Source organism: Carcharhinus amblyrhynchos, chromosome 9 (assembly GCF_965287045.1).
Source record: "Carcharhinus amblyrhynchos chromosome 9, sCarAmb.v2.hapA, whole genome shotgun sequence".
NCBI lineage: Eukaryota > Metazoa > Chordata > Chondrichthyes > Carcharhiniformes > Carcharhinidae > Carcharhinus > Carcharhinus amblyrhynchos.
Window position 1 is genome coordinate 21,986,316 of NC_137332.1, and position 21,919 is coordinate 22,008,234.

The following is a 21,919-nucleotide window of genomic DNA, read 5'->3' on the forward strand; positions in this document are numbered from 1 at the left end:
AGTAGTGCCATTGAATTTCAAGAGACGGTGGTTAGATTCTCTCTTATCAAAGATGATCATTGCCTGGCACTTACATGGTGTAAGTATTACTTTGCACATTTCTGTCCAAGACTGAATATTGCCCAGGTCTTGTTGCAAAGAGATATGGACTGCTTCAATAGCTGAGGAGTCACAAACGGTGCTGAACATCAGGCATTCTTCAGTGAATATCTCCACTTCTGACCTTGTGATGCAAGGAAAGCCAATGAAGAAGCAGCTGAAGACAGTTTAGCCTAGGACACTACCCTGAGGAACTCCTGAAGCCATATCCTAGGACTCAGATGATTGACCACAATAATCTTCCTTTATGCTAGGTTCAACTCCAAACCAATGGAAAGTTTTTTCCCTTATTCCCATTGATTCCAGCTTTTCTAGGGCCCCTTGATGCCACACTCAGTCAAATGCTACTTTGATGTCAAATGTAGTCACTACCGTCTCATCTCTTGAGTTCAGCTATTTTGTCCATGTTTGAACCAAGGCTGTATGAAGTCAGGAGCTGAGTGGCCTTGGCAGAACCCAAACTGAGCATCAGTCAGCAGGTTATTGCTGACGAAGTGCTGTTTGATAGCATCATCAACGATACCTTCCATCATTTTGGAGGACCAGAGTAGCATCCCTATTCTATTACACAGCAGAAATCTAATACCACTAATGGTGCTAACTACCATCCAGTTTTCAGTGTATCACAGAAAGCATTAAATTCAATGGATAATAAGAATCCATACATTATATAGCTAAACTATTACAGAAGAACACACAGTCTGGAATTATTTTATAGGAGAATATGAAACTAACCGTCCATTACAGGATAAGGGCTAGCTAGTAGTATATTGTATATTTGGCCATTCATGACATACTGTATAAGAAAACATTTAGCAAGTTGTGTGTTTTGCACAAGACATCGCACAGCTATTGGTGGATTCGAGAATAGCAACTAGCTGTAACAAGGTGAAAGAGAGGAACTTTAAGGTATATTTGCATTTTCTTGATGAACTTGAAACATAAGATTCATAGAAAACCCTACAGTGCAGAAAGAGACAATCCAACCACAATCCCACCGAAGCCTAACCCCCATATCCCTACACATTTACCCGCTAATCCCTCTAACCATTGAGTGCCCAGAAAGCATTAAATTCAATGAATATTAAGAACCCATACATAAAATTGTGAGCTTATTTCTGATCATATGGTGAATGGGCGGCTGCAGTGATTGCTCAACTACATTTATCAGAATGCAGACAGAGAGTCTTTCTCCAAAGGCTGCACAAAGTAAACTGTATAAAGTGCTCAGCCTTTGAACATTCAGATCACTGTTGCTTAACCATTAGGCCATAAGCTACAGGAGCAAAATTAGGCCATTTGGCTCATTCAGCCTGCTCTGTCATTCAATCAAGTTTGATGTGATTCTTATCCCCATTCTCCTGCCTTCTCCCCATAACCCTTCATCTCTTTATTGATCAAGAACCTATATCTATCTCTGTCTTAAAGGCCTCCACAGCCCTCTGTGGTAATGAGTTCCACAGATTCGCCACCCTCTGGCTGAAGAAATTCCTCCTCATCTCAGTTTTAAAGTAATGTCCCTTCTCTCTGAGGTTGTACCCTTGAGTTCTAGTTTCTCCCACTAGTGGAAACATCCTCTCCACGTCCACTCTGTCTAGGTACCTCAGTAAACTGTAAGTTTCAATTAGATCATCCTTCTAAACTCCATTGAGTATAGACCCAGACTCCTCAACCACTCCTCATATGACAAATCTTCATTCCTGAAATCACTCTTGTGAACCCCCTCTAAGATCCCATCCCTCCTTAGGTATGGGGCCCAAAACTGCTTGTAATATTCCAAATGGGGTCCGACCAGAGCCTTATACAGCATCAGCAGTACATCCCTGCTTCTAACCAGCCAGTTAACCTGATGAGGTGGCAAAGTAGCAAATTGCTAAATTGGATGGGTTTATGATGGACAGTACATAAGTACTCAGACTGAACACAAGAAACAAGCAACTTCCATTAATTAGATGTTACTCAAGCTGCTGAGTGCCTGAATTGTCATCTCTTCATTAGCTGAGTAGAACTTCAAGGTGTTACCTGGAGCAACAAGCTAAACTGATGGCTTTTTGTCCAGCCAAGCACAAGGGATTCAGACATTGATCACAAAAAGCAATCGACATGTTAGAGATAAGATTTCAAATATAACCTTAGCTTTCTAACAAAAAAAACATAAAACTGAAAAGTAAGTGGATGTCCCCACATCACATGCATTGCTTAGCTCTGTGGGACATGAGTGAGCAGTCTCAATTTGAATTTACCAGACCAGTTATCATTAGGGTAGCTAATGGATGATATGCTCCATGAAACATAATAATGGAAATTGTGGGAGAGGATTGCTTTATCTTTGTAAAGAGCAATGGCTTGAGTTGAATGATAGAGATGTGGGAAGAGATAATTATTTTGGAGATTACATCGAAGCTCAGAATGTGCACATGTGGAACTGTCCCTGAAGATTCTGATAGCTTCTACTTGGAGCTGAGTCCATTCATCTCCTTCTTGTAGTTACTGTTGTTTGTCTAAAAGGCAACAGTGACTGAACCGCACAGGGAATGAACCAACCACAAGTGGTTTGGGGCATTTTGAGGATGGGAATGGTATTGTATAAATGTGGTTCTTTTCATGTTAGCTTCACATTTGTTTAGGGTGGTGATAGAGGAAGGCAGCTCCCTCCTGCATTTGTTGTAGAATCATAGAATCATACAGTGCAGAAGGAAGCCATTCAGCCCATTGTGTCTGCAGTGACCCACAATTCCAACAAAGCCCTATCCCAATAACCCCATGCATTTACTCTAGCCAGTCCCCATGACACTAAGGGGCAATTTAGCATGGCCAATCCACCTAACCTGCACATCTTTGGACTGTGGAAGGAAACCAGAGTATCCAAAGGAAACCCGCACAGTCATGGGGAGAATGTACAAACAAGACACGTGCAAACACCCCCACCTGGAAGTTCCCCTGTTAAGGCACTCACCATCCCTAACTTGAAAATGTATCGTCATTCCTTCACTGTTGCTGGGTCAAAATCCTGGAACTCCCTCCCTGACAACATTTTGGTTCACCTATTCCTCAGATTGCAATGGTTCAAGAAGGCAGCTCATCACCTCCCCAAGGGCAATTAGAGATGGGCAATAAAGGCTAGTGTCATCAGCAATGCCCACATCCCATGAATAAATAAAAAAAAATGTTCAGCACTTCAAGTATTTTCACCTATACTGACCTGGAGGTTGTGAATTAAGTCACCTGCTTGTTTTATTGCTTGATGTAGATAGCCGTCTGATTACAATTATGTTTGCAGAGTGTAGCCCTAACACCTATGGACCAGAATGCAGGCTGGAGTGTCAGTGCCAAAATGGAGGAACATGCGATCGATTCCATGGCTGCAAATGCCCAGTTGGATGGCATGGCCAATACTGTGAAAAATCAGGTACCAGTGTAATGTTGCATGTGTTTTGTTAGCATAAGTGCATGTGTTCACCTTCCTGGGATGAATGGTTGCTTGTTCCAAATTAAATAGCATTGTTGTTTTTTAATGAGTTTTCCCTCACCCTAATCTTGGGATACCAACCACGTATGTTATGCAACATTCAAATCATTGTGTGTCAGCTGCCAGTGCTCTCCGTGGTGTCCAGTGAAAAATGAAGTTTATTTATTAGTCACAAATAGGCTTACCTTAACACTGTGATGAAGTTAGTGTGAAAATCCCCTAGCATCTGTTCAGGTACACTGAGGGAAAATTAAGCATGGCCAATGCACCTAATCAGCACATCTTTCAGGAAACCAGAACATCCAGAGGAAACCCATGCAGACACAGGGAGAACAAGCAGACTCCACACAGACAGTGACCCAAGCCAGGAATCAAACCTTGGGTCCCTGGTGCTGTGAGGCAGCAGTGCTAACCACTGTGCCACCCTATATTTTGTGAAGTTGCTAATGAAGTCAACCCTGGCACTCTTTATCCTGATGTTCGGTAGGATATTTGCAGGGGTAAAAGTTAATTAGCATTTTCTGCTGATGATGTGGTTTAATGCAGGACATAAATGCTTTGTGATGGTTGTGATTATTGCAGATCTGTTGTTGAAGGCAGGTGCAGTAGTTTGGTGGGAAGAATTGGACAGCCCCACTACTGATCCAGCCAATGGATTGACTACCTACTTCCTACTGTGCTGCATCCTCATCCGTGTCTTTGTTATCTCTAGGCTTGACTATTGCAACACACATGCTTCCCATGGTCTACCTTCGGTGACTAGAGGTCGTCCAAAAAGCCAGTAATTTGGTGTTAATGTTTCCTGATTGGTTGTGATATTAAGCCATTTAGCATCAAACTGCACAGTGGTTCAGGGTCCACCAGCACCACTAAATCAGCTGGAGTTGGACAACAAATTGCAGGACACCTGTATCCCAAGGTGTCCTGAGTAATAAAGGGCAAAGATTGTGATAATGTGGGGGGACAATAATATTGGGTGGTAGTAGCATATGTGCTGATAACATTGGCGATAAGCGTCTCCGCAATGTTATATTACATACTTGTAAACTATTTGGTACTTAATAAGCCGCATGGTAATATTTAGTAATGTATATGGATTTGTTTCCCTTCAGATCACATCCCAAAGATAGTGGACATGTTTACAGAAGTTGAACTGAACCTTAACTCGAGTCCCATGATGAAATGCTCCGCCTCAGCAAAGCCGCTGCCCGTGGACAGGGAGATTCAGATCCACAAAGCTGGTGGTGAGATTGTGATGGTGAGTCTCTCCAGGGACGTTTCTCTAACTTGCTGACTTGGCCCACCTGAATTCGGCTTCAGAACTCAAACTGCAGACCAAGAGATTGTTATCATCGACATTTTGTTTAATTATAGGATCAATGGTTAAAGTTTATTTTAGTATCACAAATAGGCTTACATTAACTCTGTAATTAAGTTATTATGAAAGTCTCCAAGTCGCCATACTCCAGCGCCTGTTTGGGTACGCTCAGGGTGAATTTAGCATGGCCAGTAACCAGCACGTCTTTTGGACTGTGGGAGGAAACCAGAGCACCCAGAGGAAACCCACGCAGACATGGGGAGAATGTGCAATCTCCACACAGACAGTGACCCAAGCCGGGAATCGAACCTGGCTCCCTGGCACTGTGAGGCAGCAGTGCTTTTTTTTTAGCCCAATTCAATCCAATCAAGTCCAATTCAGAGTCTCAACAAGTTGAGACATTCCCAATCCAAGCTGACAAGACAGGACTGTCATCTCCTGTCTTGGGCTTGATCTACACGATCCAAGCTGATTGGAGTAGGCATAGCTCCTCCTCCAAGGCTTGATCTTATTTGCATCTTAGCCAAAAGGCCGAGATTGCTTCAAATGAAGCTAAAATGTAATCTAATGACTTCAACCAAGCACAGCATATCAATACTACACCCGATCTTAGCCAAAAGGCCGAGAACCATGGTGGCATTATTGCAAAGGTTTTGCCACTGATAGAAATTCCTACACTAATACTGTTACATGGAATTACATGGAATTTTACAGCACAGAAACTGACCATTTGGCCCAACAGGTGGATGTTGGCATTTATGTTCCTCTCACCCAATTCCATCTCACTCCATTCATATATTTATGGCAATATACTGTTATTGAGGTATGCACATAGTGGTATGACCAGAATAAAAACAAGAGCTGCACACACAAAGACATGGTCACAGTGGAGAGGCCTGTAGAATTGTACAAAGTGCAACATTTTAGAGTTTAGCATGGTCAATACACCTAACCAGCATGGCGCCATAAAAATGGCAGAGGCCAATCTCAGTGCATCCCCACCTCTGTCCTTGCTAACTTACATTGAGTAGTAGAGGCCACGGCGTCTTTTCAGGGAAGAATCGTTCATTAAAATAGAGGAATAAAAACAGAAAGGATTGGGAAAACTCCGCAGGTCTGGCAACATCTGCGAAGAGGGAAACAGAGTTAACGTTTCGAGTCCAGTATGATTCTTCTTTGGAACTGCTGGGGTCTCCAAGGTCCTTGCACATGTCGCCATCTGAGGAATGTTGGATTAAAACTTTTAAACAAGTTTGTAAGGCCACCCGTAAAAAACAATTACTGCTTCTGGAAAGTCTATATTAATGTCAAACTTACCACTCTATGTCAGAGTGTGTTCTTGTTTAAGTCATGCCCATTTCCTGCAAAACAAATGTCTTATCCCATTCTCATTTGTTGTACTTTTTAAAAACTCATTTATGGGGTGTAGGCATCGCTGGTTAGGCCAGTATTTATTGCCCATCCCTAATTGCCCTTCAAAAGGTGGTGGTGAGCTACCTCTTTGAACCACTGCAATCCCTGTTATACACCCAGAGTGCTCTTCCGGAGGGAATTCCAGGATTTTGATCCAGTGACAGTGAAGGAACGATGATGTATTTCCAAGTCAGGATGGTGAGTGGCTTGGTGGTGGTGTTTCCAGGTATCTTCTGCCCTTGTCCTTCGAGATGGGAGCACTTATGGATCGGGAAGGAGCTTTAGTGAGTTCCTGCAGTACATCTTTTAGATGGTACACAAGTCAGTGCTGGAGGGACAGAATGTTTGTGGAAGGAGTGCTACTTATATAAATACCCCTGACTTGTGCCTTGAGGACACAGGCTTTGGAGAGTCAGGAGGTGAGTTACTTGCCACAGGATTCCTAGCCTCTGACCTGCTCTTGCAGCCACAGTATTTATACGGCTCCTTGATGCCACACTCAGTCAAATGTTGCCTTGACGTCAAGAGCATCACTCTCCCCTCGCTTCTGGAGGTCTTTTGTCTGTGCTTGAGCCAAGGAGATCAGGAGCTGAGTGACCCTGGCAGAATCCAAACTGAGTGTCAGTGAGTAGAATATTGCTGAGTAAGTGCGGCTTGGTAACACCGTTAATGACCCCTTCCATCACTTTACTGTTGATCGAGAGTAGACTGAGGGACAGTAATTGACTGGTTTGGATTTATCCTGTTCTTATGTGCAGGACATACTTGGGTGATTTTCCAGATTGCAGGGCAAATGCCAATATTGTAGCTGTACAGGAACGGCTTGGCTAGGCGCATGGCAGGTTCTGGAGCACAAGTCTTCAGTATTATTGCCAGAATATTGTGAGGGCCCATAGCCTTTGCAGTATCCAGTACCTTCAGCCATTTCTTGATATAATGTGGAGTGCATTGAATTGGTTGAAGACTGGCATCTGTGTGGCTTGGGAGACTCCAGAGGAAGCCACAATGGATCATTCACTTGACACCTTGGGCTGAAAATTATTGTGAATACTATAGTCTGTACCCAATAGTGTAGCTCTCAATGTGCTCCCGCAGTACCAATAGATGATTGATAACTTACTTGCTCCTAGGTCACTATAATTGCTGTTTCCAGTTTTCCGCAAGGATACACATTACTACAGTCAGTGGCCAAGTTTTCATGACTTTATGTATTCCCCTAAGGAACGTAGCAGACTTGGCACAGATTGACCCTGATCTGCTGAATGCAATGAGTAGAAGGTTTATTCTCATTACATGTAAGGGGTATGCACCATGTAACTCTATGGCACTCCTTACCATTTTGTATAATAAAGATGAATTATCGTGTTATTATGCGTTGGCCCATCTTATGCCACAAAATAAATTCAAACAGAGTTATCATATTGGTTAATCATATTGTCAGAAATGATCAGAAATGAATTACAATGTACCTTGTATTTTCATCAGGCAACTAAATCCATCATGCAAGGAAATATAACCACGTCAGAATTCAAGTTACCACAGATCAGTTTACAGGATAAAGGTGTGTGGGAGTGCCGAGTCAGTACATCCACTGGCACTGATTCCAGGCGATTCAAAGTCATTGTGAAAGGTAAGAGACGTAAACTTTTCGGCCCAGATTTTCACGTTTGGGTTGACGCAGGGTCATTTAAAATATAATATGTGGCCTCTTACTGGCTACAGAGCAGACTGTCCATCCAGTTGAGCAGATCCTCCAATACAGACAGCATGAGAGCGTCAACATCAGAGATGGGTGCTGCTGCTGTAGGTAAGAGTTAGAGGGTGAATCCAGACAGATACATCCTCTGAACACATTTCAAATGTTCCAAAATAAGGCTGACCACAGCTGCCAGAGCACCTCTAACCTGCTGTTGGAGTTTCACCGCTGGGTACATATGAAGGGAAGGTGAGCACAGCTTATATCTTCAGGCACAGCAGCTCTGAATATGTGAGGGGGAATGGGGGCTGTAAATGGAGAAACCTTCCTCTCTTTAATGTCATGTGAATTTATTTTCTAGTAGAAGAAACTGGGTTGAAGGAAAACTTGAGTTAAGGGGAAAGCCAGAGCTGCGTAACAGCCGGTGACATCCTTGTGACATCAAAGTTGACACACAAATCCTTCAGTGACGGGGAAAAAAAAGGAAAAAAAAAGTAGTGACTGGAAACTTTGTCCCTGAACTCAGAGTGAGATGCTGAAAGAGAAGCAGAAAATGCTGGGTAAACTCAACAGCTCTGGCAGCGTCCATGAAGAGAGAGAAAAACAGTTAACGTTTTGAGTCCAATATTTGATTTGATTTATTATTGTTACATGTATTTACAGTGAAAGTATTGTTTCTTGCGCTACACAGACAAGACATACCGTTCATAGAAAAGGAAACGAGAAAGTGCAGAATGTAGTGTTACAGTCATAGCTAGGGTGTAAAGAAAGATCAACTTTACGCAAGGTAAATCCATTCAACAGTCTGACAGCAGCAGGGAAGAAGCTGTTCTCGAGTCAGTTGGTACGTGACCTCAGACTTTTGTATCCTTTTCCTGGCAGAAGAAGGTGGAAAAGAGAATGTCCTGGTGCATGAGTCCTTAATTATGCTGGCTGCTTTGCCGAGACGGCAGGAAGTGTAGACAGAATCAATGGATAGGAGGCTGGTTTGTGTGATGGACTGGGCTACATTCATGACCTTTTGTAATTTCTTGCGGTTTTGGGCAGAGTAGGGGCCATACCAAGCTGTGATACAACCAGAAAGGATGCTTTCTATGGTACATCTGTAAAAGTTAGTGAGAATCATTGCTCTCTATGACCCTTCTACAGAACTGTTTAATGGAAACATTAGCTGTGTTTCCGTCTCCATGGATGCTGCGTTACCTGTTGGTTTTATCCAGCTTTTTCTGTTTTTATTTTGGATTTCCAGCATCTGCAGTAATTTGCTTATTTGGAGATAAAGAGAACAAAGAACAAAGAAAATTACAGCACAGGAATAGGCCCTTTGGCCCTTCAAGCCTGCACTGACCACGCTGTCCATCTGAACTAAAGCCCCCAACCCTTCCAGGGACCATATCACTCTATTCCCATCCTATTCATGTATTTGTCACGACGCCCCTTAAAAGTCACTATTGTATCTGCTTCCACTATTTCTCCCAGCAGCGGGTTCCAGGCACCTGCCCACCCTCTGTCCCCCTGTGTAAAAAAAAATGCCTTGTACATTTTCTTTAAACCTTGCCCCTCACACCTTAAACCTGTGCCCCCCTGTGATTAATTGACTCTTCCACCCTGGGAAAAAGTTTCTGACTATCCATCTGTCCATGCCCGTCATAATCTTGTCAACCTCTATCAGTCGCCCTTCAACCTCCGTTGTTCCAGTGAGAACAAGCCAAGTTTCTCCAACCTCTCCTCACAGCTAATGCCCTCCAGACCATGCTGAAAGCCTCTTTTCTCTCTGAGGGGCTGAAATGTCCAAAGCTTAGTGCGAGTTTAAAATTAATCTTCACTGACCAGCTATCTTTCCTCCCTAATTTTGGATATCCTTTTTCAACTCTTTACTGCTTTTAGATGATTTTAATGATGGAAAAAAGCCTGATAGTGGGATTTGCATTTTGACACATTGGGCAGTATTTTTCCCATTCCTCCCACCACGGGAATTGTAGCGGGCGGGACACGGACCACTCAAAGGTCTCTTGATCTCGGATGGGATTTTCCGGCCTTGGGGAGAGCGCGGCCCGAAAATCCCGCCCTTTAGCTGGAATTCACCGACCTCGGCCGCTGCTTGGGATTCTGCTGTCCCGCTGCAGTGAACGGAGATTTGGCTGAGCATCAGATTCTCCATGCTCGCTAACCGCGGTGATAAGGTGTGAACGGTCACAGAATCTCGGCCATTGTTTTTGGTTGTACTAACGGATCATCTGCAAATCTTTTTTTCCGTTCCCCCATCCATCAATCCCAATTGTTATTCCAGAACCCCCTATCCCAACGGGCCTACCGAGAGTCCTGGAAAAGAAAAGCAAGCAACTAAAAGTCGATCCAAATAGTGTGAACTTTACTGGAGATGGGCCAGTGAAATCGGTTAAACTCCTCTACAAGCCAAACGACAGCGGAGCGCAGTGGTCTTCAATAGTAGGTAAAGTCATATCAAAGAAATGTATAATATCCGAGCAGTCGGGGGGCGGGGGGAGGAATTTATATAAATCGGTAAGAACCTTGTATCACATTGAGAGGATAGTTTCCACAAGACTAGTTTGTACGGTGGCACAGTGGTTAGCACTGCTGCCTCACAGCGCCAGGCACCCAGGTTCGATTCCCAGCTTGGGTCCCAGTCTGTGCAGAGTCTGCACGTTCTCCCCATGTCTGCATGGGTTTCCTCTGGTTTCCTCCAACAATCCTAAAGGCGCGCTGGTTAGGTGCATTGGCCATGCTCAAATTCTCCCTCAGCCTATCTGAACGGACGCCAGAGTGTGGCGACGGGGAGATTTTCACAGTAATTTCATTGCAGTGTTAAGGTAAGCTGACTTGTGACACTAATAAACTTAAACCGACTGACAGATTGGCAGTATGTCAGCAGGAAAAAAAACTTGATAAGGGGTGCCCTCTAGTGGACTGCTACTGGGTTTGCAGATAATACTTGTTGGAACCTAATATTACATCCCGCGTGCTAGTTGTGGGCTAAATGTTGAAAATTCTACCTGGGCAGTGAAGTGATGAGATCACTTTAACTTCCTGGGTCAGTTCATTTATATATTTATTCACAGATCTAGATATAAGTGTGACGGGCACATAAGCAATGTGCGAGAGTGTTTGTGTGTAAGATAAAGAGGGGGGCAGAGACAAATGGCGTCTCTAAATGCACAGAAATGTGGCTAAATTCTGGTCACTTCTGGGGGTTCGCAGGTGGGGGGGGGCCATGTTACTCACTTTCCCACAGTCCTTCACTTCTTCCAAGATTAGACAGGAAGTATTCTCCCGGAGAAAAGCCAATAACGTCGGTAGCAGTGTTTGTGGGCATTTTTCAGCTTTGATGCTCACACAGAGGTTTGTATGTTGATTGCACTGCTATTTGTAAAAGAGTAGTGAGACCCCCAATTCACTTGCATGTGCTTGTTGGCGAAGATTAGTAATCAAATGGGCTCCCCCCCAACACAGTGCCCACCAGAAACACTGCCCCATTGGCAAAATGTAATAGCACTGAAATTAAGAAACGTTTTGTCTGCGTTATTTCAGTTGATAATAACGAGCCAATCACACTGATGAACTTGAAACCTTCAACAAGTTACCTGGTTCGAGTACAGCTCACCCGTCCTGGCGAGGGGGGAGAGGGCCCCCCAGGCCCTGACGCTATCTTAGAAACAGATTGCCCAGGTAAGTTTTTACATTTGTTCTCCCTGATTGAAGGAGCCTGTTACTAATCCATCTCACAAAATAAATCTCCCGACACCCCAGTTCTTAAGTACGTACGGTTCACAGTCGGTAAGGTGGGGAGAACTAACCCTCGTCGAACAAAGAAAAGTATGATGTGGAGTTGCCGCTGTTGGACTGGGCTGGGCACAGTAAGTATTCTCACAACACCGGGTTAAAGTCCAACAGGTTTATTTGGGAGCACGAGCTTTTGAAACACTGCCTCTTCACTCATTCACCTGATGACCGCTCCGAAAGCCTGTGCTCCCAAATAAACCTGTTGGACTTTAACCTGGTGTTGTGAGACTTCTTACAGAGAAAAGTATAACAGAGAAACAGGACTTTCAGCCCTCCAAGCCCGTGCTGATCATGATGCCCTAACTAAATTTTTAAAAAATCTCTTGCCCTTACTCGGTGCATATCCCTCTCTTCCTTTTCATGTACCCATCCAGACACTTCTTGAATGTTATTAATGTGCCTGCTTCCACCACCTCCTCTGGCAGCCCATTCCAGGCACCCACCACTCTCCGCGTGAAAAACTTTCCCTGCACATCTCCCTTAAACTTACCCCCTCTCACCTTGAACCTGTGCCCCCTTGTAATTGACACTTGCACCCTGGGAAAAAGCCTCAGACTATCCACCCTGTCTATGTCTCTTGAAGTTTTGTAGACCTCTATCAGGTGTCCCCTCAGTCTCTATCTTTCCACTGAAAACAATCCTAGTTTATTCAATCTCTCCTCATAGCCAATGCCCTTGAAACCAGGCAACATCCTGGTAAACCTTCTTTGCACTCTCTCCAAAGCTTCAGCGTCCTTCTGGTAATGTGGTGACCAGAACTGCATACAATACTCCAAATGTGGCCTAACCAAGGTTTTATATAGCTACAACATGATTTCCCAACTCAATGCCTTGGCTGATGAAGGCAAGCATGCCATACACCTTCTTAATCACCTTGGCCACCTGTGTTGCCACTTGTCATAGTTAGAAGTCTCACAACACCAGGTTAAAGTCCAACAGGTTTATTTGGTATTACGAACTTTCAGAGCGCTGCTCCTTCCTCAGCTGAGGAATTTCCAGCTGCTGTTAACCTAGTGTTGTGACACTTCTTCCTGTGCCCACCCCAGTCCAACAGTGGCATCACCACATGGCCACTTGTCACGTACGGGCCAATATTCTAACTCCACGTTCCTGACACAGAACTTTACCTGCAAGAAAGACATCTTGGATGTCACAACCTGATGTAGACAGAATACCGCTTCACAATGCCACACAGCTCATATTTCAGTATCAATTCTGAATATGTTGCATGCTATTAAATTAGAAATCATTCAGGATTTTGCGTATTTCCTAAGGCTGTGTGGCAAGAATGAAGATGAGTGTTCAACTCAGCAAAGGCAATAATAATTTAGATTATGTTAATGATGAAGAAACTAATATTGGTTAATTTATAATCGCTAATGGGCACAGCAGCCATTTAATCAGCATGTTTCTTGTTAAAATATTCACTCATTTCCACAAGATTTGAACATCGGTATGAAGTACTGTATGATTTGTACTGTATAATCCCACATCAATGTTCTTGCTGTTCCTCTGTCGGCACTTTGCTGAGTCTTACATCTCAGCCTCCCGCTTACCAGATGTATTTCGTTGCTCCCCTTTACTCAGAACCCACCGCGGTGGTGAAGATTGATCGGGCCTTGGCTGAGGGCAGGGACACCATCTCAGTGAGCTGGAACATCTCCAAAGATCATCAGACCGAAAGTGGGTTCGTCGTGCGAGTCACTGGCTCTGGGAATTCTATTAAGAGAGAGGTTCGAGTGCAGCCCCTCTCGGTGCGGTCCACGCAAGTAACCAACCTGCAGCCTGGAAACAAGTACAAGGTGGAAGTCATGGTGTATCACTGTGGCAGTCTCGGGCCACCCTCTGAGCCGGTCATGGTGGAACTGGATGGAGGTAATTGGGATTAACCTTGGCAAGCTTTCCGCTTTCTCCGTACGATTCAAAACCTGGAAAATTTCAGATTCAAACCTGGAAAATAAGGCAGGGATTTCCAGCTGCTGTTGACCCGTTGAGATCTGAAATCTTCTATACCAACGTTTAAAAAAAATATCAAGGTAGCATGATATTATGGCAAGAGAATGAAATGAATGAATGAAAATCTAGTATCTCCTTACCATGTGAAAGTGAGGAATCAGGCAGATGATCATTATGGGACCATTCTCACTTCTTAGCTTTATTTTTATTATGATGTGGAGATGCCGGCATTGGACTGGGGTGGGGACATAGTAAGAAACCTCAAAACACCAGGTTAAAGTCCAACAGGTTTATTAGGAATCACAAGCTTTCGGAGCACTGCTCCTTTATCAGGGTGGGTGATTGGCCAACTTCTCTCCAATCCATCCAAGCACACTGCTGTTCCCACTCACCTGATGAAGGAGCAACGCTCTGAAAACTTGTGATTCCAAATAAACCTGTTGGACTTTAACCCTGGTGTTGTGAAACTTCTTACTTATTTTTATTATTTCATGGGAACATAGGAATTAGGAGCAGATGTAGGCAACTTCAGCCCTTTGAGCCTGCTCCACCATTCAATCAGATGATAGCTGATCTCTCCCTGGTCTTAAATCCGCCTCCCCACCTGTTCCCCATATCCCTTTATCACATTTTTAAATTATAAACATGTTTATCTTCTTCTTGAAACCATTCAATAATTCAGATTCCACCATGCTACGGGGCAGCAAGTTCCACAATTTCAACATCCTCTGCGAGAAGTAGTTCATCTTCATCTCGGTTTTAACTCTACCATCTCTCAACCTCTTGTTCAAGGTTGCCCATAAGAGGAAACATTTGGTCTACATTTACTTTATCAATCTCTTTTAGAATTTTATATATTTGAATCAGATCCCCTCTCATTCTTCTAAACTCCAGCAAGTATAAGCCCAAACTGTTAAATCTCTCCTCATACATCAACCCCTTCATCCCTGGAATCAATCTGGTGAACTCCTCTGAACTGCTTCCAACCCACCACAATCTTCCCCAAATAAGGAGGCCAAAGCTGGACACAATACTCCAGATGTGGTCTCACCAATGCCCTATACAATTGTAACAACACTTTTCTACTTTTCTACTTCAGTCTCTTTGCAATAAATGCCACCAGCCCATTAGCCTTTTTTTATTACATGCTGCACCTGCATACTGACTTTCTGTGACTCATGAACAAAGACACCCAGATCCCTCTGCCCAGACACATTTTGAATCTGCTTTCCATTGAGGATATATTATTCCTTTCTATTTTTTTTCTGCCAAAATGGATAACCTCACACTTATTCACATTAAACTCCATCTGCCAGATTTCAGCCATTCTCCTAGCCCACCTATATCCATCTGTAAAATTTTTATATCCTCTTCACTGCCTGCTTTCCCACCTGTTTTAGTATCATCCGCAAATTTTGCTACATTGCACTCTGTCCCTGCTTGCAAATCATTTCATTCATCAAGTGAGGAAAGTTAGCAGAAAGAAATGCAACTCTTGCCTGATGTCAGCATTAACCCTCACAGGTAAAAAAATCACCAGCCTCCCTTCCACCGACTCTTTATACTTTCCGCTGCCTCAGCAAAGTAGTCGCATAATTAAGGACACCATTCACCCCGGACGTTCTCTCTTCCACCTTCTTCCGCCAGGAAAAAGATGCAGAAGTCTGAGGTCACACACCAATTGATACACAAACATCTGCTGCCATCAGGCTTTTGAATGGACTTAACTTGCATTAAGTTGATCTTTCTCTACACCCTAGTTATGACTGTAACACTACATTCTGCACCATCCTTTCCTTCTCTATGAATGGTATGCTTTGTATAATGCGTAAGAAACAGTACTTTTCAGTGTATGCTAATACATGTGACAATAATAAATCAAGTCAAAGTGCTTCCAAATAAACCTGTTGGGCTTTAACCTGGTGTTGTGAGACTACTTACTGTAAGTACCCCAGTCCAACACCATCAACTCCACATCAAATCAAAGCAAATCACAGCCAAATGCAGAGTGAAATTTCCTTTACTCACCCCCAGCAAACATGCCATAGCCCCAAAAGCCCCTGAGGCATTGCTTCTATCTGCACCACCCAGTGGTCTCTTTGAGATTGCTAGTTCTTGATGAATAGAGTAAGCTTTATATTGTGGTCCCACACCCACAAGGAGTTGTATTGGGACTGCTCAAACTTGCTTCACCAATAAGAGCAAATCTGGACCATGTATCTGACCCACTTTACCATGCGTTTGCTTAATTTTGTACGTATGAACATCAGGAACATGAGCAGGTATAGAACATAGAACATAGAACATTACAGCGCAGAACAGGCCCTTCGGCCCACGATGTTGCACCGACCAGTTACAAAAACAATGACCCACTAGCCTATACCAATCCCTTTTCGTCCATAAACCTATCCAGAGATCTCTTAAACGCCCCCAAACTAGACGCATCTACAACTGCAGCAGGCAGGGCATTCCAATCCCTCACCACCCGCTGGGTAAAGAACCTACCCCTGACATCCGTCCTGTAGCTACCCCCCCTTAATTTAAAGCCATGCCCCCTCGTGCTAGCTTTCTCCATCCGAGGAAAAAGGCTATCACTATCCACCCTATCTAAACCTCTAATCATCTTATATGTTTCAATAAGATCCCCTCTTAGCCGCCTTCTTTCCAACGAAAACAACCCTAAATCCCTCAGTCTCTCCTCATAGGACCTCCCCACCATACCAGGCAACATCCTAGTAAACCTCCTCTGCACCCTCTCCAACGCCTCCACATCCTTCTTGTAATGCGGGGACCAGAACTGCACACAGTACTCCAAGTGCGGCCGCACTAGAGTAGTGTACAGTTGCAACATTACACTGCGACTCCTAAATTCAATCCCCCTACCAATAAACGCCAAGACACCGTACGCCTTCTTAACAACCTTATCTACTTGATTCCCAACTTTCAGGGATCTATGTACACACACACCTAGATCCCTCTGTTCATCCACACTATTCAAAGTCCTCCCGTTAGCCCTATACTCGACACATCTGTTGCTCCTACCAAAGTGAATTACCTCACACTTCTCCGCATTAAATTCCATCCGCCACCTCTCGGCCCAGCTCTGCAACCTATCTAAGTCTCCCTGCAGACTATGACACCCTTCCTCACAATCTACCACACCTCCAATTTTGGTGTCATCAGCAAATTTACTAATCCACCCAACTATACCCTCATCCAGATCATTAATAAAAATTACAAACAACAGTGGCCCCAAGACAGATCCCTGAGGCACACCACTCGTAACTGTACTCCATGATGAATATTTACCATCCACCACCACCCTCTGTCTCCTATCTGATAGCCAATTCCTGATCCAACTTCCTAGATTACCCACAATCCCATACATCTGCATTTTCTGCAGAAGCCTACCATGGTGAACCTTATCGAACGCCTTACTAAAATCCATGTATACCACGTCAACTGCCTTGCCCCCATCCACCTCTTTGGTCACCTTCTCAAAAAACTCAATAAGGTTAGTAAGGCACGACCTACCCGCTACAAAACCATGCTGACTATTTCTAATCAATTCATTACACTCCAAATAACTATAAATCCTATCCCTAATAATTTTTTCTAAAACCTTGCCCACAACAGAAGTAAGACTCACCGGTCTGTAATTCCCGGCAAAGTCTCTGTTCCCCTTCTTAAACAATGGGACAACATTCGCTATCCTCCAATCCTCCGGGACTACACCAGAGACCAATGACGACCTGTATAGACCATTCAGCCCCTCAAGCCCATTCTGCCTTTCAGTATGATTATAGCAGATCATACTTCAATTCCACTTTGCAGCCTGCTCCCCATTTCTCTTGATTTCCTGAGAGATCAAAGATGTTTAATCTTGGTCTTCAATATAGTCCAATATGAAATTAACCGGGGTAGATAATACTAAAGTTTCATGACGGGCCGAGTGAAGAAATTTCTCCTCAACTCAGTCCTCACTGATCAAGCCCTTAGTCCTGAGACTGTATCCCTGCCAGCCCCTGTGTTTTATTTAGACTCCCTCAGCCAAGGGAAATAGCCTTTTATTTATCTACCCTGTCAAGCCCCTTCAGAAACTTGTATGCTTCAAAGAGATTGTCTCTCATTCTTCTAAACTCCAGCAAATATAGGCCCAGCTTACTCAGCCTCGCATCACAGGGCAACTCTCACATCCCAGGAACCATTTAGTGAACCTTTGCTGCATTGCCTCCAAGGCAAGTGTATCCTTTCTTAGAAGATAGATTCTTACCCAATCTATCCAGAAAGATCCCAAGTACATTGCATCAGTTTCCAATTCCCAGTGCTGTAGATAAATTAGCCATATGCTTGCTTGGTAACCCTGTCTCCTTCAATGCATTGAGTGATATACCGATGGATGTAGCAATTAGGGACTTGCTCTGCTGATCTTGGAATGCTTAGAGTCATAGAGGTTTACAGCATGGACACAGACCCTTCAGTCCAACTTGTCCGTGCCTCCCTTTTTTTTAACCACTAAACTAGCCCCAATTGCCTGTGTTTGGCTCATATTCCTTGATACCCATCTTACTTGTATGATATAGAGACAACAGCGCATGTGCACACACCACAGCAGAATGAGGGGAACTTTAAAAAATTTAGACAAAGGTTATTATTAGACTTATGGAATTTGTGCAGTTAACGTGTTAAGCATTTTGATAAAATATTACAGTTTGTCCTTGCATGTCACCAGTGAACAGTCATGATTTCTAAAGTTATTCTCCGAATCAAACCACGCGTAAGGTCAAGGCACCAGTGGCAGAAACATCTATAGTTTTCTTATTTTCCTGCTTGAAAACCATATTTTTGATCAAGGTTACCACTGAGAAGATGAAGGAGGTCAAATGGAAGATTTGAAACGAGGCTGAACAATGCAGTGTTGTTATTATAAATAGGGTATCTACTTTGGCCTTTCTCTACCCTTTGCAGGTAAAACCATTGCAGGAGCTTAGGTACGTGATCAGTCTGGCAATTATTTTTTAAAGCTGCAGTGTCATATTGAAACCTGAAGACCTACAAATCTACAGTCTCTAAAACGTTTGCTCACAATTGCTAAAAATGTCCTGTTTTTCAGGAGACTTTTTCTCTGAAGGCAAAGAGCAAAAAGGCTTATCATTGACTTGTTCCCCTTAGTCAGCCTGTGCACAGAGCAGATTTGAAATATGTTGAGTGTTGTTTAAAATAGTGGTGAATCTCCATCTAACAGCCCTCCAAAAAAACGATCTTTCTACTATACTTTGCATCAATGTAAAATAGGACAAAGGTTCTGTCTTGTAGATGTCTATTGTTTCTATGTTTACAGAAGTAACAACACTGGAAACCTTCTCTCAACTATTCAAAACGTACACAATTTTGCATGAATATTTGAACAAATAAAATGTATTCTGCGGTAATCAAATTCATTCTACCATCTAACTCCTTCGGCCAACTAATAAAAACTTGGCCAATTAATGAACAACTCTTCCACAGTGGGGGTGACATATGTAAATTGGCAAAGATACATTAATCTGATTGATCTGGAGAGGGAGGTATGTGCCTCTTAGCCTGCTGGAATGCTGCCCCAACCCTCTCAACCCAGTCTGCTGTGGGAAGCTACTTCCAGGCAGCTTTATGTCTCTATTATAGCCTCAAGTGTCTGGTCCAGTAATGTTTCTGGTCAATGGACCAGGATATTGATGATAGGAGAATTGTTGATGGCATTGGCTTTGAATGGGAGATGGTTAAATTTACTTTTGTTGGAAATGATCATTGCCTGGTAATAGTGTGGTGTGAAATTCACTTATCATTTCCTAGTCCAAGGTATAATGTTGCTCATGTCTTGCTATATGTGGGCATGGACTGTTACAACATCTAAGGAGTTGGAAATGGTATTGAACATATTACTGTCGTCAGTGAAAATCTCCACTACTGACCTAAGGGTGGAGAGAAGGTCTGAAATAGACAGAGATTATTGAACCCAGAACGTTATCCCGAGGAGCTCCTGCAATGTTGTCCTGAAGCTGGGATAATTGATCTCCAACAATGATGACCATCTTTCCTGCTATATCTAACACCCACAGTTTCCCCTGATTTACTCCAAGTTTCCTTAATGCCACACTCGGTCGAACGCTGCCTTGATGTCAAGGGTAGTGACTCTTACCTTTCATACTTCTGTTGACCGTGAAAGGATAATATTCCTTGGCGCCAGAATCAGAAGATTTGGGAAATGCTTTTCCCAATCACCCAGCACTCGGATAAGTGTGTTGATTCAGTAGCATTAATGTAGAAAAGCAGAATACTTGAAACAAAGAATGTCAGACCAAACTCAGCTGTGATTTTCGTGGAGCATTCTGGTCCAGCATATAACATATAAAGATAAAAATAAATCCATTCTTTCAAAATTATTCTGCTTATTATTATCACACATGGTAGCACCCAGTATCAGTAAAGTCCTACAGAAAGTGTGTTGCATACTGGATGGAGTTGCATTGCCTCTCTGTATCACACAGCCAAGTGGGGAGGTGATGGCCCAGTGCTATTTTTACTAGATTATTAATCCAGAAACTCAGCTAATGTTCTGGGGACCCAGATTCGAATCCCATCACAGCAGATGGTGGAATTTAAATTCAGTTAAAAAATCTGGAATTAAGAATCTATTGATGACCATGAATCTATTGTCAATTATCGGAAAAACCCATCTGGTTCACTAATGTTCTTTAGGGAAATATGCCGACCATACCTGGTCTGGCCTACATGTGACTCCAGAGCCATGGCAATGTGGCTGACTCTCCACTACCCTCGGGCAACTAGAGGTGGGCAATAAATGCTGGCCAGCCAATGACACCCATGTCCCACGAATGAAAAAATGCTTTCATCTTACTCAAGCATCACACTGGTGTTGTAGCCAAGCGTTCCACAAGGTTTCAGTAGGGAAGGAGCAGTATGGCTTACCCTTGATTCAGTGTCAATTGTGACTTACCCTTGTTCAGTTGTGATTACGCTTGGAGCATCAGTGCGATGTTATTGAAGGAGTTGATTCTGTTTGTGCAGGGCCTCCCTCTCCCAGAAACCTCCAGGCCATCCCCTTGTCATTGAACAGCATACAACTGAAGTGGTTGCCGCCTCTCAGCACAAAGAAGATAAACAAGTACACCATCGAGTACCAGCAGATGGAGCCACTCGGCCAGCCCACGTGGATAGATACAGCTGGGAATGAAACTCTCCGAGATCTAAGTCCCAGAACAAAGTATCACTTTCGAGTCCGTGCTCAGTCTAAAGTTGCAGGTGAATGGAGCGCTCCTGTCACATCTTGGACCTTTAGTGACTGTAAGTAAGATTTATCTTCTCCGTTTACGGACGTGTCCTCTCGGGTATTTTCTCCCTGTTGGCCCCTTTTCTCTTTGCCACCTCTCGCTGTCAAATCTTCCACTTTCTCTGATGGGAAGAAAGCTAAGCCACGAATATTTGCCTTCTTCTAGATGATAGCAGTAAGACACAGGCCACCCTGAAAACCTGCAGCTTTTTCAGAAAATAGGCCAGACGTGTCGGAATCCAGATTTGAACTCTTGGCAAAATCTCACCAGCCCTTTGGCGATGGACTGGGAGGCAAGAAGGCTGACACAATGGCAGGGGAAGGTGTCATGTGGTGTGCCTGATGCCTTCCCAGTGCCATGTTATTCTGCCAGCAGCGGGAAAGGTGGCAGTCAGCTGCAGAGTCCAGTGTAGACAGTTGAGCGGTAAATTGTGGACTACGTGCTACTTCCAGGGGCATTAATCTGCACTGGGGAGGCTGGCTGCTGTTGAGGGGAGGAAGACTATCTAGTGAAACCCTGATAGCTGCCCAATGGGTTCCAGGGTTGGATGGCCATCTTTCTTTTTGGCACCCCATGGCCTACTGAGGGGGCCCCTGGCAGCAGTGGCTGTGCCTGCGGCAACTGCCAGCACACAACACCTCCTCCCCACCACCCGCCACCTCCCACCGAATGCTGCGCTCTGTCTGCCAAGCCATTTACCTTCCTTTAAAGACATGCACCCAATGTGGTACCCTATCCATACAGCTGTAGCCTCAGCAAAGGCCATCACTGGCAATAACACAGATTTCCCTCAACCTGGCTGAAGTTGGCTCACCAACTTTAAGGGCATTCAAATG

The 21,919-nt window shown here is 43.8% G+C and overlaps 1 protein-coding gene across 2 annotated transcripts in view; it reads left to right on the forward strand.

Moving 5' to 3' along the window:
- The window catches only part of tie1 (tyrosine kinase with immunoglobulin-like and EGF-like domains 1), a 98,547-nt gene that overhangs the window by 45,317 nt on the left and 31,311 nt on the right, over positions 1-21,919 (forward strand). For both annotated transcript variants that reach the window (XM_080195302.1, XM_080195303.1), the window contains exons 7-13: positions 3,380-3,508; positions 4,681-4,826; positions 7,785-7,929; positions 10,286-10,447; positions 11,545-11,682; positions 13,384-13,671; positions 20,821-21,096. In XM_080195302.1, the coding sequence (XP_080051428.1) occupies positions 3,380-3,508; positions 4,681-4,826; positions 7,785-7,929; positions 10,286-10,447; positions 11,545-11,682; positions 13,384-13,671; positions 20,821-21,096 (1,284 nt within the window). The remainder of the gene's footprint in view (positions 1-3,379; positions 3,509-4,680; positions 4,827-7,784; positions 7,930-10,285; positions 10,448-11,544; positions 11,683-13,383; positions 13,672-20,820; positions 21,097-21,919) is intronic.